The 18823-nt window shown below is 50.7% G+C and overlaps 2 protein-coding genes and 1 long non-coding RNA gene across 11 annotated transcripts in view; 2 read left to right on the plus strand and 1 right to left on the minus strand.

Moving 5' to 3' along the window:
• The first annotated feature begins 6299 nt into the window (after positions 1–6299).
• On the plus strand, positions 6300–10904 carry Lefty1 (left right determination factor 1). Of its 2 annotated transcripts, XM_087581441.1 has the most exons (5): positions 6300–6322; positions 7485–7837; positions 9092–9338; positions 9535–9780; positions 10157–10904. In XM_087581441.1, the coding sequence occupies exons 2-5, from the start codon at positions 7588–7590 to the stop codon at positions 10518–10520; spliced, it is 1107 nt and encodes a 368-aa protein (XP_087437567.1). In that variant the 5' UTR covers positions 6300–6322; positions 7485–7587; the 3' UTR covers positions 10521–10904. The 2 variants fall into 2 exon arrangements, with proteins under 2 accessions (XP_087437567.1, NP_001102550.1); NM_001109080.2 differs by lacking the exon at positions 6300–6322 and having other exon boundaries at positions 7519–7837.
• A 2681-nt stretch (positions 10905–13585) lies between these two features.
• Positions 13586–17864, minus strand: LOC134481606 (uncharacterized). The gene is made up of 3 exons (XR_015636228.1): positions 17761–17864; positions 16233–16363; positions 13586–15077 (listed from the first exon to the last, which is right to left on the minus strand). It is a non-coding gene; the product is annotated as an uncharacterized LOC134481606 (long non-coding RNA).
• The window catches only part of Tmem63a (transmembrane protein 63a), a 32757-nt gene continuing 28539 nt past the window's right edge, over positions 14606–18823 (plus strand). For 2 of the 8 annotated variants that reach the window (XM_087580359.1, XM_087580363.1), the window contains exon 1: positions 14606–14830. Coding sequence is in view for 1 of the 8 variants with exons in the window: in XM_087580358.1 (XP_087436484.1) it covers positions 15389–15392 (4 nt within the window). In the remaining 7 variants the exon portion in view is untranslated. Of the gene's footprint in view, positions 14831–14866; positions 15393–16417; positions 16695–18823 lie in introns of those variants that run through there. The other 6 variants (XM_087580360.1, XM_087580364.1, XM_087580362.1 and 3 more) reach the window with 5 other exon arrangements.

An 18823-nucleotide genomic window follows, 5' to 3' on the forward strand; every position in this document is an offset into this window, starting at 1 on the left:
CTGTGCTCATTCATAATGCCGGCACTGGAAGGCTGAGACGAGAGGTACATAGAGCTCAAGGCTGCTTTTGCTGCAGAGCAAGCAAGCACCAGGCCAGTTGTAAGAAGATAGAAAGTAGAGAAGAAGAGGGAGGAGGAGGAAGAAGAGGAGGAGGAAAACTTTTAAAGTGTACCTGTGAAATAGAAAAAAGTTCTATAATCTCAGCACTGGAGAAACTGAGGCAGAAGGCTTAGTCTATCTTGGAGACCAGCCTGGACTACACAGTGAGTTCCAGGCATGTGTAAACTATAGTGTCAGACACAGTCTCAGACATAACATGACAAAACAAATACCCACCAAATCAAACAAACAAAACATCAATCAATCAATCATCAATCAATCAATCAAAGGGAAAACACTGAAACAGCAAAACCCATGGCGTGACCACATGGTGAACTAGAAAAACCCAAGCTATGGAGGAGCTTCTGGTGCCCCAGCCTGATGTCCTGTGGCACAGCCTCTCACCTTCTGCTCTCGTCAACCCGTGTGGCCCTAACGGGGCGCTGGAGAGCATGTGGTGGCTGCTCACTGCACCCTAAGGCCCTGTGTCCATGAGTGTTCTCAGTCTGATGTGGGTCTTCATACCTCGAGCGACTTGGGCATGGACCTTGGCACTGGAAGTCTCAGTGGGCCTGGCTGCTGTGGGAAGCTCCCTGACACTGGTAGGCATGAATCCAGGGGTTTGAGAACCAGGAACACCCCTCTGCTCTGCTAGAAGACATTTTTACGAGACCCCAGGTATATGGGAATAAAATAGGTGACATTGGCTGGTAGTGATCATGAAGACAGTTACTTTAAAACAACACATTGATATACACACGTCCTGTGCATTAGATAGATAAGCCGCCATGTGCTCACAGCTCTCTAGTCCCAGACTCTGTCACCTTGTCTGGGGACAGGCCGCTCCCTGACTCTGTAAGGAGGAGAAGGAAGAAGAACAAAGGAGAGAAAAAGTAAAACCGTTGTGTCCTCGAGAGCAAACCATGGCTGAGTACCTGATACTGCACGACCGAGAGCATCTTCAGCCTCTTCTGAGTCGTGCTCAATGACTGCAGCTTCCTCAAAGTGAGTAAATGCAAAAGAAAACAAACAAACAGCAAACCCCAAAAATCTCGGCAGCTTAAACGTCAGAAAGAGACAATTCATCATAACCAAATCATAACGAATCATCCTAACCAAAATGACGGTTATTAGCGGTGGGCTCCCTGACCTCCTGCAGAGGTCTACTGAGTGTCTGTGCCGATGAGAACTCTCACATTGTTCTCTAAACAGTGCAGCCCAATTCTGCCTGGTTTTGAGTGACAGGTGACTAAACAGACTGTGTCTCGGTTCTGTCCCCTGTCCTGGTCCTGCAGTGGCCAGTGCTGCACAGCCTTGATTTGCCTTCCCTGTCACAGGATAGTCCGTGCGAAAACTTCACTGCAGCGAGGTATTTCCAGTAGGAGGCTCTGGTTTATCCACTTTGTTTGTTTTGGTCTTTGAGTGGAAGCCAGGCTCTCCTGCAGGATTGCGAAGCCCTCCCAGCCGCAGCCAGCCTGTCTAGACTCTGACACCGCTGTGATAATCACTGTTATGAGTGTATTTATGTCAGACTGAGTGGAGTTGCTGGGTCTTAGGATAATGTAGTTCCTTCAAATCTAGAACGATCTGCCAAAGTATTCTCAGCTGTCTTCCTATTTTTACTACAGTGTGAGAGTTCTCATTGGCACAGACACTCAGTAAATTGGTGGAATTCTGTATCCATTCTTGATTTAAAAAAGAAAGAAATTGGGGCTGGGGATTTAGCTCAGTGGTAGAGCGCTTACCTAGGAAGCGCAAGGCCCTGGGTTCGGTCCCCAGCTCCGAAAAAAAAAAAAAAAGAAAGAAATTCTTATTGAGCTGAGACTGTACCTCGGTGATAGAGGACATCCTCAACATATCTGACGCCCTGGGTTTGATCCCTCAAACTACAACTAATAAATAATAAAAACAACACACATGCACACACATGCACACAAACACACACACATGCACACACACAAGCACACACATACACATGCATGCATGCACACACACATGGGCACACACACATGAAGGCACACACACATGCACACACACACACATGCACACAAACACACATGCACACACACACATGCTCACACTTAAACATTACTTTAGCTATTTCCTTAACAAGAGGATCCATTTATCTCAATTATAAAGGTCATACTTAGGGGAAACAGTGAAGGAGTCCATTAAAATCAGGAGCAAGACACTGATATCTACTCTTATTTCTTAGCATTGATCTGGAGATAGTAGCCACAAAGGTCAGACAATAGAGAGGACCTCAGCTGCAGAGTTTTTGTCTAACACACAGGAGGCACTGGGCTCCTCTCCACTCTGACAAATAAACTAAGTAAGTAAATAGAAAGATAAAGCTAAGGAAGAAAGGAAGGGGGAACCAGGGGAATCAGTTTTGAAAAAGAGGAACCCGTTAGCGGGTGTGGAGAGACGGCTCCTAGGTTAAGGGCACCTGCAGATCTTCAGAGGACTCGAGTTTGGGTCCCAGAATCCACGTTGGGTAAACGCAGCCACCTATAACTCCAGCTTCAGGGCCTCCGAGGGCACCTGCACTTATTACACACATCCCCGTGCCCCATGATCATAACAAAAAAATTACATACCCTTAGTAAGGGGCTGGGGAGGAGTTTAGTTGATAGAATACTTGCCTAGCATGCCTGAGGCCTTAAGTTCAATCCCCAGCACTGCACTAACGCCTGCGTGTTTGGAGGGACGGGGCAAGAAGATGAGACGTTCAAACTCATCCTTGGCTACACAGTGAGTATGAACCCAGCCTGTAATACACGGGGGTTGGGGGCAGAGAGTGCCAGAGCCAGAGCCAGGGGGGAGAGACAGACAGACAGACACAGAGAGAGAGAGAGAGAGAGAGAGAGAGAGAGAGAGAGAGAGAGAGTTACAATACCACTGATAGATATTCCATTTGTACCTAACAAAAAGCAATGGATTTAGAAATGGGAGTTACTGTTACAAACGATAGATAAAGAGAATCCAGGAGGGAAGCGGAGCTGGAAGTCAGAGGTAAAACAAACAATTCGCAGTGAGCGATTCAAGCAACAGTCAAGCAGGTCTGTGAATTGAAAACCCCCTTTCCATAGCAGCGAGAATTACAGAGGGCCCAGGGATTTACTGGACAAGTTACACATAGACCCATATATCTAATTAAAAATAAAATAAATCTTAAAAAGAAAAAACCCAGGATATCCCCACTGTAGTGTGTCATCACAATAACACTTGCCAACGTCAGAAAAGAGAGCTATGTGTGGCCTGCAGGAGGCCTGAGGTCCATCCCCAGCACTGAAACAAAGAAAGAGCCAAATCAGCTATGAGTGGGTCTCCATTGCCACCCAGCTCACAGCAGCGATAAGGTCTAATTGCAAAGAGGCAAGCTAAGTGTCAGAGTCAACAAGTGGACCTCCAGGACCTCCAGAAGAACTAAATCTTGTTGCCTCCTGGGAGGGGACCCTGGGTGGGAGAGACTTTTCACTGGACTGCTTAAAATTTTAAATTGGGGGCATGTGAACGTGCGAGGGTGAAAATTTCATACGGTTCCATCCCTAGACAAAGAGCTACATAGGACTAATGACCTCGGGACGGGGAGAATTGACCTTGGCCAGGTCGGGGATGAGCTCCCTTAGTGGATGAGCACTCCAGGTTGGCTTGTCACAGGGACTCTTGCTCCGCAGTGTTTATTGTGGCTCTGTTCACAGCAGCAGAGTCAGGGAAGCCACCCAGATGTCTTACGCAGAGGGACAGAAGCGGAGAATGTGGTGTGCACACACAACAGCTCTCTGCTGGTGTGAAGGATGAAGCCATGGTGTTGGCAGGAAAGTGGACATTCCTGGAGGTAGTCACAGTGAAGGAGTTAAATGAATCTCAGAGACAGTTCTCATATTTCCTCTCACTTTTGGCTCCCGGATTGTATGTAGGTACAGAAGTTGACATTCATATATCACGAGAGTAGAACTGTCTGGAGTTATAAGGCAAACCAATGGGATGGGGAATGAGAGAAAGGAGAGGGTGTGTTCAATCTGTAGTATATGCATGCTCTAAAGCTTCAAAACATTAAAATCTGGATCCGTGAGGCACATTAGTGGGTAACGGTGGTTAATACCAAGCCTAAGAACCAGACTTCAATTCCTAGGACTAACGAGGTGGAAGGAGAGAACCAGCTCACTTGCTTGTTTGTTTGTTTTGAGACAGGGTTTCTCTGTGTAGCCTTGTCTGTCCTGTAACTTACTCTGTAGACCAGGCTGGTCTTGAACTCACAGAGGTCCACCTGCTTCTGGCATCCAAGCAGGGAGATTAAAGGTGTCTGTCACCACAGCCCCAAGGGAACCAAGTCTTGAAAGTTACTCTTTGATATTCACACACATACTGTAACCTGTGCCTCCTCCTCCCCCAATAAATAAACAAAAACAACAAAAGTTTAAAAAAAATGTCAATTAAAAACACAGTTTGGGAAAAAATATAAAATCGGGAACTGGGTACCATGGTCTGAATCTGTACCCACTGTGGAGGCTGAGGTGGGGAATCACTTAAACTCAGGAGTTGGAGGCTAGCCAGTGGAACCTAGTGAAACCCCATCTCTTAAAATAAAACTGGGACCGGACTATCGCTGAGTGGCGGAGCTCATGGTTAGCATCTCTAAGGCGCTGGGTTCAATCTCAGCATTGTGCAAAAGCAAAACAAAAACCAACTCACTAAACAAAACAGAACATATCTTTATACACCCCTGGGAATTCCACATCGAAAACCCAATTAAACAACAACCCCCCCCCCCCCCGCCAAATCTGTAAAGATGACTTTTATAGAAACTAAAATTTTTATACTTTAAAAACACAGGTGCAAATAACGATTGTTAGTAAAATCTGCACTGGGGTTGGGGATTTAACTCAGTGGTAGAGCACTTGCCTAGCAAGCGCAAGGCCCTGGGTTCGTCCCCGGCTCCGGGGGGGGGGGGGGAAGAAAGAAAGAAAAGAAAAAAGAAAAAGAAATCTGCAGGATGAGAAAAACATTCCGTGTTACTCGCCAGAGACACAGAGGTAAAGCGAGCAGGCAGGGCAAAGAAAGAACCTGCCTCTTCCTACGTTCCCTTCCACAGATTTGAGTGTTGCTGAATTCTAATTGTTTTTAAGAGAATTAAAAAAAAAAAGTCAAGTTACATTTTAGACAGTTCACCGAGTAAGTGAACAGTGCAATAGGCAGCTAGCATTTCTCGAGCACCTACTGTGTGCCGAGAGACTTGCCAGGGATTCTGGGAACATCGTGATTAAGTGGCTAATTTCTGGTGTCCGTTTTCCCAGAGGGAAACTCCAATCACCTTGAGGGGACTCACATTTCCCAGGGGGGACCTACGTCACATTGTGAGTGTGGTGCAGCGAAGTTTGCATTCAAACCTGTAGCACGGAGAAGGAGCCAATGGACTAAAATGCCGTTTGTATCCTTGCCTGTTCCTCCTCTTTGACCTAGAAAGTCTAGGAGGCTGACATGCTCTGGGAGAACGTGGAGTCCATTAGGGCATGTCTAGAAGTTCCTCTGCACGGTCCACAGAAGCCACACCGCCTCAGGCAGGGATTAGGGAGCTCCACGTGTGGGGTCAGTCTGGGCTGGCCTTGCTGTGCTTGCTAAGCAAACCCAAGGGATCTATCCTGCCCATTGAGGGAACCCTAGACACTAGGCGTGTCCTGGACCTTAGCTTCCCTGAACTCAGAGGCCCTTTGAGTCTCATACTCCTCCTGGTGTTAGCCAAATCTGGAAATCCCAAGGTGACTCTGTTCTCATTGAAGCATTTGCCCCAGGCTTCCCTTGCAGCCCAACCTCTGTTTGGAGCCAGAGAGAGGTAGGGAATACCAGGCTTCTCTTTTACCTTCGCCCTCATTCCGGGCATGATCAGGTTACTGCCCACCCCTGGGTCCTGAGCACTGGCCTGGAGCCAAGAAAGGTGTCGTGCCAGGAGCTGCAAGCTTCATTCCAGGGGTCCCCTCTCCGGGTCTGGGGGCTGCTTCCTAATCTCAAACCTGACCAGGGTCAGACCCAGGCAGGAGTGGTGAGGAAGGCAGCTGCTTTTCTACATAACAAAGGGCAGCCCTGCTGGAGAGGGGGGGGCGGGGGGGGAACTCAAGGACAAGTCTGACAATCCACTACCGTTTCTCTCCGTAGCCCCCGGACTAAGATTGTCAGAATCTGCAAATAAAAACTCTAGATACTCGTGTCATGCAAATCCCAGGTAAACAATGACTAATATTTTAGTGTAATCAGTCCCAAATTCCGGACGAGTTTTATTTAGCAGCCCTAACCCAGTAGGTTGCTCAACTCTATTTCTCCAGTAGAATTCTAAAACCGGCTCGCAAATCCACAGATCCCAGCTGTGTTTTGGAGAAGGCTCGGTATACTCTGTCGTTGTAGAACCACACACCCCATCCCCCCATCCCCACCCCAGCCACACACCCATATCTGGCTCTCTTCAAGAGCCTGGGCACACACACACACACACACACACACACACACACACACACACACACACACACACCCCAAAAAAAAAAAAAAAAAAAAAAAAGAGCCTGGGCAGGACTTGGAAGAAAATAGAGATGTGGAAAGCTCTACAGGGGCACCCATAAAGATCGTAACTATGTTGCCCCTCTCTGAACCGCTGTTCTTTTGGTTCAGAGATTGGGAGCAGGTAGGTTTTCAACTCTAACTCAGCAAGAAAGGGAAAGGATGGGTTTCTTATTGGCTAGTCCCAGACTTTGTGACTAAGGAAGAACCCCCCCCCCCCGCCCCAAGTCCCCCAAACCCTCTAAAGTGGAGCAGTTTGAGTCTTTTTTTTTTTTTTTTTTTTTTGGTTCTTTTTTTTGGAGCTGGGGACCGAACCCAGGGCCTTGGAGCAGTTTGAGTCTTAACAGCCCTAGACGCCGTTTGGACACCTGGCGAGGTGTACTGGGAAGGCAGTCAGCTGGAGAGCCCAGGTGTTGATTGATATCTGGTTCTTTCCAGGGGCTGGAAGCAGAATGAACGAGACTACAGGTGCACATTCCAGACGCTGGGAGCAGGCACCCAGCCGAGAACGAGACCTCCACGCTCCTTCGGGACACACCTCCCAACCCATGCTGGGATTGAATTTAGGGCTTCTTGTGTGCAGGGCTGGTGCTCTACCACTGAGCTATTACCACCTCCGGCCCTGAATGTCCTAATTGGTCAGACACCCTTAAGTCAATGGCGAAGTATATGGCTAACAGACAGTGGTGACCAGATGTTCTCAGTCCAGACAGGCTTTTGTGTCCTTTCTAGACTGCCCCTCCTCAGGGCTCAGGGGCTTGATTCATGCTGAGCTCCCAGGAGGTCCCAGGGGTGTGACCTCTCTCTTTCTTCCTCCCTGCCCCCCACCCCAGGACCAGCTATAAAGCTGTTCTGTACCAGCCCTCAGCAGACTCAAGACCCTTTCAAGACACCTGAGGGACACAAGAGCTACAGGTTCTCTTCCTGGGCAGCACCATGCGGTTCCTATGGCTCTGTTGGGCACTCTGGGCACTATTCCAGGTTAGCCCTGGAGAAGCCCTGACTGGAGAGCAGGTCCTGGGCAGCCTTCTGCAACAGCTGCGGCTTGATCGACCGCCAGTCTTGGACAAGGCTGATGTGGAGGGAATGGTCATCCCCTCGCATGTGAGGGCCCAGTATGTGGCCCTGCTCCAGCACAGCCATGACAGCCGCTCCCGAGGCAAGAGGTTTAGCCAGAACTTTCGAGGTGAGCCCTCCCCGGTTGTCCTTGGTCTCTAGGAAAGGTGGGCTGATCATGCCTTCCGTCTATAGTGTGAATGGGCCCTTACTTTGTGGGGCTGAGAGTCGAAGTCATGGGGGAACACAGTCTGAGGCAGTTGTGAGAGGGGAGCAGGTCTGGGTCTGGGCACTGGGGATTTGGCTGTGCACTGAAGGACCCTCGGGATAAAAAAAGGGGGGGCTGTGCTTGCTGGTAAATTAAGGAGCACCTCGAATAGCGACTATGTCTCACCACGGACAGAGGATAGCATGGGCCTTCATGGTGGCACAGCCGTTTCCAGCTGGAATCAGCCCTCAGTTGGGCACAAAACAAAACTTACTGTCCTATGGTACCTCGGTCTGGAGACATAAGTTGCTGGTTCTGAACAGGCAGGCAGTGGGGATGTCTGCTGAGGAGAGGTGTGACTGGCCACACAGGTAACCACCCAGCAATCCTGAGAACGCACTGGCCAGAGCCATTTAGGAACGCGACAACGTCCTTAACATTTGCCCCAGTGTTCAGTCCTACAAAGATGCTCGCAGACTCCTGTTCCGCCGAACAGAACCCCGGCAAGAGCATCTGTCCCTTAAGAAAGGCACGGTTCGGGGCTGGGGATTTAGCTCAGTGGTAGAGTGCTTACCTAGGAAGCGCAAGGCCCTGGGTTCGGTCCCCAGCTCCGGAAAAAAAAGAACCAAAAAAAAAAAAAAAATAGAAAAGAAAGGCACGGTTCGGGGGCTGGGGATTTAGCTCAGTGGTAGAGCGCTTACCTAGGAAGCGCAAGGCCCTGGGTTCGGTCCCCAGCTCCGAAGAAAAGAACCAAAAAAAAAAAAAAAAAAAAAAAGAAGAAAGGCACGGCTCCACAGTGATCTTGGGTTTTCTCTCTCTAGCCTCTGCAGCCTGACTCTGTACTGCCCCCCATCTTCTCCCAAAACCTTCCAGGAAGAACCCAGCATTGCTATGCTCTTGAGCCCAACCAGTTCCTTCCTTGCACAGGGTTCCAAAGTCACCACTAAGGGTGGGAGAAACAGTAAGAAAAAGAGAACCCCACTGATTGCTTTAGCATTCAGGGCCTCGTTGCAAAATTTACAATTCCTGGATATATAGAGACACTTCTTTTTCACGTTGATCATGGGCTTCCTGCTCACAATTCTCCCTGAGGGTTACTAAGGAATCTTGGCTATTGGCCTTGGGTCCTTGCCACCCTGGGTGTAGAGGCCGGGCTGACTCTGTCCTTGTCCACAGAGGTGGCAGGCAGGTTCCTGGTGTCAGAGACCTCCAGTCACCTGCTGGTGTTCGGCATGGAGCAGCGGCTGCCGCCTAACAGTGAGCTGGTGCAGGCTGTGCTGCGGCTGTTCCAGGAGCCTGTGCCCAGAACAGCTCTCCGGAGGCAAAAGAGGCTGTCCCCACACAGCGCCCGGGCTCGGGTCACCATTGAATGGCTGCGCTTCCGCGAGGATGGCTCCAACCGTACCGCCCTTATCGATTCTAGGTATAAGCGCTCGCTCTCTCTCTCTCTCGTATTAGGAGCGTTAGAAAGTGCAGGGGGAAAAAAAAGTGCAGGGCTCGGCCCTGCAGAGGGAGGGGAGTAGCAGATGATAGGGGTGGGAACGGAATGGAACAGACTCCTTCAGGGTCTCCCTAAAGCCTGCCAGTCCTCTCGCCTGACGCGCGCTGCTGTGTCTCAGGCTCGTGTCCATCCACGAGAGCGGCTGGAAGGTCTTCGATGTGACCGAGGCCGTGAACTTCTGGCAGCAGCTGAGCCGGCCGAGGCAGCCGCTGCTGCTCCAGGTGTCGGTGCAGAGGGAGCATCTGGGACCGGGGACCTGGAGCGCACACAAGTTGGTCCGGTTCGCGGCGCAGGGGACGCCGGACGGCAAGGGGCTGGGCGAGCCACAGCTGGAGCTGCACACGCTGGACCTCAAGGACTATGGGTAGGCACTGTGGGTTAAGTTACAAGCAAAATCGAGAGACAAATGAGGAATTTGACCTAACTGTGAAATGACAAAATTTCAGAATGTGAGAATATTTAGAAAAGCTTCCTCTGACTGTTAGGAAGTTCCCAGTAAATAGGATTTATTTTATTTTATTTTTTATTTCTTAGCTATTTCATCCCCACATAAATATTCAGTATTCAGTTGTTTTCTTTGCTGTGGCACTGGGATTTAAATCTAGGCCAGAAAACTGCTCCTAATGAGCTACACACCCAGCCCAGTTCCTCAATTCCGGCAGAGCAAGATCTTAGTGTCTCCACAGAATGCCAGGATCTCAGCCGAGCCTCAACTGACTTCTTGACTTCTCACCCAACAGGGCTCAAGGCAATTGTGACCCCGAGACACCAGTGACTGAAGGCACCCGATGCTGTCGCCAAGAGATGTACCTGGACCTGCAGGGGATGAAGTGGGCTGAGAACTGGATCCTAGAACCCCCAGGATTCCTGACTTACGAATGTGTGGGCAGCTGCCTGCAGCCACCAGAGTCCCTGACCATCAGGTGGCCATTTCTGGGGCCTCGGCAGTGTGTGGCCTCAGAGATGACTTCCTTGCCCCTGATTGTCAGCATAAAGGAGGACGGCAGGACCAGGCCTCAAGTGGTCAGCCTGCCCAACATGAGGGTGCAGAGGTGTAGCTGTGCCTCGGATGGGGCGCTCATACCCAGGAGGCTGGAGCCATAGGCACAGGGCGTGGCCTCCCCAAGGACGTGACGGTAATATACGGGGAGAGATGGGGATTCTAAATCCCTAAGGGGCGAATGCTCTGCGTGGTCCTCTGAACCAGCCCCATCCCTAAATTTTACCTTCAAGGAATGTGACTCGCTGGCCACTGGAGGCGCCACCTAGTGGTCTCTGTCCTTCATATTGTTTACTGCACTGTATACGAAGCACTTACCTGTATAGAAACCGTAAACTAAGGACAGAATCCCGAACTGCCATTGCTCCCTTAATCTGTCCCTGTATCTGGGCTGAGCCCCAGTCTTGTCTCTGGACCTAAGACCCAAGTGTATCAAACTAGGTAATACCAGCTTTGCTAGATGGGAATAAAATATGTTTTGCTTTGTAAGTTTTTGTTTCATTATTAATAATAATAATATTATTATTATTTTCCTCTCAAGACAGGATTTCTTTGTGTAGCTCTGGCTCGTTTCTCCATTTAGACTACCTACATCTGTGCAAACTGAGGCAGAAAAAGAAAGGCGTTAGGTCAGCATAACTGAGAACTAAAGAGCTTGATTTAGCCAAGACTGGGTGGGGATCCCCCCCCCCCCAGCTGAAGACCGAACCCAGGGCCTTGCGCTTGGTGGGGGTTTCAACGATAAAGGAAGCCAAGACTGATACTCATTTGGACCCCAGTCTGTGGTGGTATCTGGTTTTCAGACCTAAGATAGAAATGTTTTGTTTGCTGTTGAGATTTTGGCTTTTCTGGGCTTGCAATTAGGGTTTTCTTTCAATTCTGGTTGCATTAAGAAAACAAACCAGGGCTTGGGGATTTAGCTCAGTGGTAGAGCACTTGCCTAGGAAGCGCAAGGCCCTGGGTTCGGTCCCCAGCTCCGGAAAAAAAAAAAAAAAAGAACCAAGAAAACAAACCAACCAACCAACAAACCTGGACTGGAGAAGATGGCTCAGTAGTTAAGGGCACTGACTGCTCTTCCAGAGGTCCTGAGTTCAATTCCCAGCAACCACATGGTGGCTGTAACCATCTTTAAAGGGATCTGGAGCCCTCTTCTGGTGTCTCTGAAAAGAGCCACAGTGTAGTCACATACATAAAGAAATAAATTTAAAAAAACCAAACCCTTATCATGTCAGATGTGGTGGCATGCACATTTAAGCCCAGCACAGGCAGGCAGATCTGAGTTTGAGGCCATCCTGTCTACATAGGGAGCTTCAAGCCAGTCACTACCACACTGTCAGACCTTGTTTCAAATAAAAAAAAAAAAAGTCAAGTCCTAATTCTAGAAGGCTGGAGCTCACTCCTCTCGGACTGACATAGGGAGTGGTATTCACAGCATTGGCTGTGCCATGGTAGGATGCCACGTATACAGAGACTTTTAAGAAATAAGCTTGACCAGTGTCTCAGCTCAGTGAATGGCTCTCTGAGTCTCCCCACAAGTCTGCACAGCTGTTGGCTTCAAATTCCATATCTTGAATTCCATATCCTCTAGTCTAATCTGAATTTTCTAGTCTTGATCCCCTAAAAGCAGCAACCCTTACCTTCCATAGGTTTGGTTTAAGGAACCAATAATTTAATAATTACTTTACACACTGAATGGTACAACCAGGCCTATGGCTAATTCAACTCACACCCTAGCCTAGATTTATTTTTTTAGACTGGGCCTTACTATGTAGCTGTCTGTTATTATTTATTTGTTTATTATTATTGTTGTTGTTGTTATTATTGTTGTTATTATTATTTTGAGAAAGGTGTTATATAGATTAGGATAGCCTCTAACTCCAATGCAGTCAAAGATGACCTTAACTTTTTTTTTCTCCCACCCCCTTCTTTTCTTTTTTTAAAAGATTTATTTATTTATTATATATGAGTACATTGTAGCTGCCTTCAGACACATCAGAAGAGGGTATCAGATCTCATTACAGATGGTTGTGAGCCACCATGTGGTCGCTGGGAATTGAACTCAGGACCTCTGGAAGAGCCGTCAGTGTGCTTAACCCCGCTGAGCCACCTCTCCAGTCCACTTTTTCTTTTTCAAGACAAGACAGGGTATCTCTGTGTAGCCCTGGCTGTCCTGGAACTCACTCTGAAGACCAGGCTGGCCTGGAACTCAGATCTGCCTGTGTCTGTCTTACAAGTGCTGGGACTAAAGGTGTGCACCACCTTACCTGGTTTTAATTTTTTTATTTTTGTTTTTTGTTTTCTCCAGACAGGGTTTTTCTGTGTGGTCTCAGCTGCCCTAGAACTCACTCTGTACGCAAAGGTGACCTCAAACTCCCAGGAATTTGCCTGCTTTTGCCTCCTGAATGCTGGGATTAAAGGCATGCACCACCGCTGTCCGTCTGACCTTAAATGTTTTAAAATATTAAATTGTGTGTGTGTGTGTGTGTGGGTGTGTGTGTGCGCGCGCGCGCGTGCGCGTGTGTGCCCATGGTGTGCCAGCATGTGCTGTGGAAGTCAGATGGAAATTTTAGGGAGCCGGTTCTCTCTTTCAACAGTGGGTTCTGAGAAACAGACTCTGCTAGTCAGACTTCTGTGGCAAGCACCTTTATGCCCTGAGCTTACATCTTGAACTTCTCCTCCCGTGTCCTCATCCAGAATGATGCACCAGAATGATGTAATAACATTACAGGCTTGTGCCACCATGACTAGCTTATGGCTCACTAAGTATCATGCATGCTACCCAAACTCTCTGCCCACTCGAGCTACATCTCTGGGCTTTGTCAGCTCACACACTCTGACCCCTTGCAGTCTTCTGGATTTTGAGACAACTGTAACATACTGCAGACCAGACATGGAAAGCCTTTCCCCTCATCACAGGCTCTGAACCTTTTCTTTGGTAGTCACAACATTATCCTAACATAACTGGGGCTAGACCCCAGGGCACAGACCAGGCAGGTGTCAGCATCATCAACAAAAGCAGAAATGAGGACTAAAGATGTGTCGAATGAGAGCCAGGAGATCAGTCAGAGCCAATCTGAGGAGCCAAGGGAATGACCAGGGGCCTACAGCCCGGGACCTAGAGAAGCTGGTTGTGGGGTCCTTAACAAAGAAACAAGGACAGAGGAAGTCTCTGGGAAATTAACTATTAGCTAGGTGCTTACGGGGATGGGGGATGGAAGTCGGAAGAGACAGAGAACTGAGACAGGAAAGAGGCAACCCTTTTCAGATAGCCGCTGGCTGGGCTAGAATCAGGACCAGGGAGGCTGCGAGGGTATTTTTGTCTTTACTGTAGAAGATGAAAGCTCGGGCGTGGAAGTGAGGTCAGAGAGGCGGCTGTGCCTTGGGGAAGGAGGAGCTGTTCAGGCTTGGCGGTGTTAGTGCTGGCAAGAACTCCACAGAAGCTTTGGTCCCACTCTTTTCCTTGTGGAAACTGAGGCCTGCAAGTGGGTGATTTGTGGCAGTGGCCCTGCCAGGGTCCTTATTCCATTCCTCTAACACATCCAGCGCTGGTCCTGCCCTGCGTGAGGGCACAGATCAGGTGTAGTGGCTGCTGGTTAGCTGGAAACCTCCAAGTCCCAGCCAGAACATACCCAACGCTCAGCGGGTTTGGTCCCAGTTGGCAACGTTGGTAGCCGGGACGGATGTGTAACGTGTGTTCCTAGGGAACGCTGGAAATGCTGTACTTTATTTGGGAGCAGGACAGAGCTTTGGAACTTTCAAGCTCTCTTGGCTACAGATGGCTGGAAGCAGAGCAGCGTAGGTTCACTGTGTCCTGGTGCTCCCCCGCCCTGCAACCCAACTGGGCCAGCTTAGAAGTTCCTGCGGACATTCAATCACGAACATTTGCAGATGCTCTCCAACGCCGCAACCATCCTAGACACGGCCCAGTGTCCTCTCAGTGGGGATGTGCTAGGGCACAGAGAGACAGTCGGGACACGCTCTCCCAGCCTTGTGGGCGTCAGCTGGTTTGGTTCCGCCCGTAGACCTCCGTGAGGACGGCCACGCGTGGACCAGAGTCAGAGAACCACAGAGAGGCTCACTGCCCGGCGCACAGTCCTCAACGTTCAGCTGGCGCCGGCGGGAGCCAAGAGTCCAAATTAGGCAACGCGTGGAAACAGTTCTGCGCATGTGCAGGAGGCGCCGGAGTTTCACTTTGTAACTTTTAAGTGGTGGGGACGCCGCCCCGCCCCGCCAGGTACGGACTGACCACTCCCCCGGGCGCGCGCGCCGCGCCGCCGCCGCCACCGCCGCAGGTAAAGTGGGAAGGGGAGCAGAGACGGAGGCCGGACCCTCCCAGGACGCGCCGGCCCCGGTCCTCGAGGGGCGGGGTGCCTCGGGTCGCCTTCCCCGGGGACTGTCTGGTGACAGTAGCCGGGTAGGTGGCTAGAGAGTGCCAATCAAATCCCGCGCCGCTGGGACTTCCTGACAGCCTTTGGCTGCGTGGCGGATCCTTCCCTCCACCTCCTCCGTGGGCTTTGGAGTTTGTCTGTGGGGTCCGATCTCCCCGCCTAACCCAAAGGGCAACGTCGGAGCCCTCTCTTCTTTAATTCTTACCGGGCTAGACCCGGCCTGAGCGCGCTTCGTACGGTCTGGGTGATCACTCATTCCTGCCCTGGTAGCACCTGGTGGAGGAAAACTGGGGACTTGGGGAAAGGCGGGGGGGGGGGGGGGGGGGACGAGCTGCCACGGCAAAGAAACCGGATCCGACAACAACTCACTTACCCAGACCCGATAAGCCTGGCTACCTGACACCTCGGGTGAGGTGGAGTTGTTGTCTTTCAGCCCCAAACAGGGGCCAACAGCTGTAGGGACTTTTGTAAAAGGCCTGGGAACATCTTTTCTGTCCCGAAGCTCTGATTGGGTCCCAGGGCCTGTCCCGTCGAGAGTTTGGGGTGCAAATGAGAAGATGGTGGGGTGCTGAGCATTTGTTTGCATGTGTGAGTATTCGTTGGATGTGGGATGGTGACTGTTGCAAAGTGTGTGTACCTAGGCACGGCTCCTGAGACCACAGTGTCGAATTGCTTTTTAAAAGGCCCCCTCACCCCGCGTAGTGATGGGGTTGGAATACAGCCTTTTGCCTTGCACATTCTAGGCTTGCGCTTTGCCCTGAGCACCATTCCCGCCCCTCGGGGACTTGTTTGATTTCCTCCCCACACCCAGTGCCTCCTCTGTCTGGCCTGGCTGCCCCTTGGTGAGTGTGTTTCCCCTGCCCTCTCAGAGATGTTCCTTCGGAAAGGCAAGAAAGCTTTGTCGGGCTCATGGAGAGCCTAGGGAATGTTTCAGTAGCAGCCTCTGCCTGTTCCTGCGGCTGCTGGGTGGGGACAGGTTGCTCCAACTGGAGGAGCCTAGGGTCTGGGACTGTGGGTCTCAAAGGCCTTCACTTGGCTTCTCACCCTTTCACTTTCCAAGCCTTCCTTGTTTGCTCTGTTGTATTTGATTTCCCTGATTCTAGCCCACGGGGGTGGGGGTGGGGTGGGAGGGTGGAGGTTGGAGGGTGGGAGTGGGTGGGGAGGATGTCAAGGCAGGGCAGCTGCCCTTGGTGACTGCACCAGGCAGAAGGCCACCTGGTTGAGGAGGCCTGAGACTGGACCTGCCTGTGCCCAGGCTGTCTTCTCTGCTGGCTGACCTCCCTTAGTTCTTCTGTTTTGTTTTTGAGTCAGGGTCTTACTAGGTAGCCCTGGATGACCTAGAACTCACAGCGATCCACCTGCCTCTGCCTCCTGAGTGTTGTGGTTAATGGGTGTGTACCAACATACCCAGCCTCCCTTAGTTCTTACCAAACTTTGTAGATTCTCCTGGGAAACCTGCTTGGCAAGAGAAAAATGACTTAGGAGTGTGGCCGGTCATTAGGGAAAGGGAGCCACAGGAACCCTTCCGGGGGTCAAGGCTCCTCTGTTTCTCCAGGCCCCTGAAAGAGACTTTGGTGAGTCACCCTTCCTACCCCCAGCACCGCCCCAGCCCCTCCCTTCCTAGGGACGGCATTCTGTCTGGGAGCATTTATGAGGATGTTTTTCCTTTTCTCTTTCTGAGCCTTCTTTATTTGTTCTGTGGTGGCTCATTTCCCCTAATTTTAGCTTTAGGGCACCTTGAGGTGCTACAGCAGCCCTCTGGGTGTCTAGATGAGGCCTTGGCTTGGTATGCCACCTCAAGCACCAGAGGGAGAGAGGCCCTCCTGACTTTGGCAGGGCCTAGTTCCAATGGACAAGAGATGTGAAGCCTGGAGCTGCCAGTCCTGCTGGGTGAGGAGAGAGGAACAGGGAGGCACAGAGGAACCCTGGCAGGTGGTGGAGAACTTGTTCTAGGAATTTAGGTGCAGAGACAGGTAGGAAGAAACTCACTGGGCAAGACCAGAAAATGGGATGAGAGTCACTTGGGCAGGCCTCAGAGTAACAGCAGAGTGGAGAGGGTTTCTGCTCTAAAACCCTAAACTGGAAGAAAGTGGCTCCCCTGTGACTTATGTGACCCTGGTGGCATCAGGACAGTGTGTGGATGTTGGTGCTGCAGGGGCAGGTTAAGTGGACAGCCTAGCAGGAAATGAGAAGCAAGCCAGAGGCCTGACTGACTCACTAAGACTTGGAGCTGTCTGGGGTGGGCGGTGGGAGGATCTGACCCAGCTGAGGACTTCTCCAGCGGATGCCCACAGTCCTTCCTCACTAAGTGTGTCAACAACGCAGCCTTGCATCACCAGACAGGGATGTTTCGAAGTATTGATGTCCTGGTGGTTTTTTTTCCCCTTTGAAACAGCCTTATGTAGAGATTTCCATCAGTGCCTGGGTGCCTGGAACCTCAGGAGGTGTCAGCCCTGAGGCTGGAGCCTTGTCTGTTGGACTCAAGCTTTCTGTGCAGCCAAGGCTGGCCTTAAAATCCTGATCCTATTTCTTCCTTGAGTGCTGGGATGGCAGGTCTTCTGAGACCATTCCTTGCTTCTGTGGGTGAGGTTTAAAGGAGAGAAGCAGGAACGTCAGCTCTAGGTAGAAGTGCCATTCGTTTCAGCCACTAACCCTATGGCACCAAACACATGTCTACCTCCAGCCACCAGAAGTTCCGTATAGAAGGAGAAAGTGATCCAGTCTCTTAAGCCCAGTCTCCTCCCTCATGCTTCCCTCACCTTCTGTCAGGCACATTGTAAGTGTGAGTCTGTGCTTGAGCTTCTCTCTGTGTGTGTGTGTGTGTGTGTGTGTGTGTGTGTGTGTGTTGCATATGTGAGTCTGCACAGGCATGTGTGTGTGGGTCTTTGTGTGTCTGCACAGCAGGGTCAGTAGTCAAGAACTGGGACCCTACCCCACCCAACCCAGAACACCTTACCAGCACTTTCCTAGTTCAGACATCTGCTTCCGGTTTGTTATACCCTCTTTTCTTGTCACTAATACTTGTGCCACTCTTGCAGGCAGAAGAAACAGACTTTGAGGAAGGAAGTGCTCTGAGAATTACGATTTGAGCAGACTTTGGGAGGTGGCAGCCTAAGGAGGGAGGTGGTTTCTTACGACTTCCCACTCATAAACGATGTGAAAAGCAGGCCAGAACCCGGGCACCAAAGTCCTTGGGCTTCAGTGCCAGGGGACAGACTGTAGATTTCCATTAAATTTGCCAGGGGTTCTGGAAGCCTTCGGAGTCAGCGCACAGCCTGCGGCTGTGCCTATTTGAAACACTGAACCTTCTGTTAGAGGGGAGGCATGACCATAAGAGGGTGGGGCTGAGCACAGCTGTGCCCTGAGCCCTGCCCAGCAGAGGGCGGAGGCTTCGCTGCTCTGACTGCCCCGCCCACTTTTGCCTCTCTGGGAAGCCCTCTGTGGTCTCAGTTACAGAGCGAAGACCCAGGCTCTGCGACTCAGGGTTGGAGGTGCCATCCTGTGGCACCAAGCTTCTTAGTCTGGGAGATGAGTGGATATTAAGTGTCTGGAACTTGGATTCCAAGAAAAAGCCAACCAGCCTTGGAGACCCCAGCTCTGACATTCTGAGGATAGCCGGAGTGGGCTCTTGTTCTCTCTAATGGACCAACAGTGTCCCTGGCTGTTCCTCAGCTGGCAGCTGAGGTTTCTTCCCCTCCCTAGCTTTTGTGGATCTCTCTCTTCTCTCCTGTCTGTTTCTCAGTGCCCTGAGGACTCCCAGTTATTTTCCCCGCAGTACTTCAGGCTAGAGGAAGCTTAACAGTGGCTACCTCTGACCACCCCCACCCCTTCACCTTCTTTACTCCTTTTTGGGGCATCTGCTCTTTGTATCCCTGAACTGGTCGTCTAATCTGACCTTCTAGGCTGTCCCTGCAAATGGAGCTAGTCTTTATGACTCTACCAGGCACAGAGAGAAGTCGGGCTCTCCTGACTCTGTGCTGATGGTTCTCACTCTCTCCTGGTTCTGTGCCCCACCTGCG

This window comes from Rattus norvegicus, chromosome 13 (genome assembly GCF_021556685.1).
Source record: "Rattus norvegicus strain SHRSP/BbbUtx chromosome 13, alternate assembly SHRSP_T2T, whole genome shotgun sequence".
Classification (NCBI taxonomy): Eukaryota; Metazoa; Chordata; class Mammalia; order Rodentia; family Muridae; genus Rattus; species Rattus norvegicus.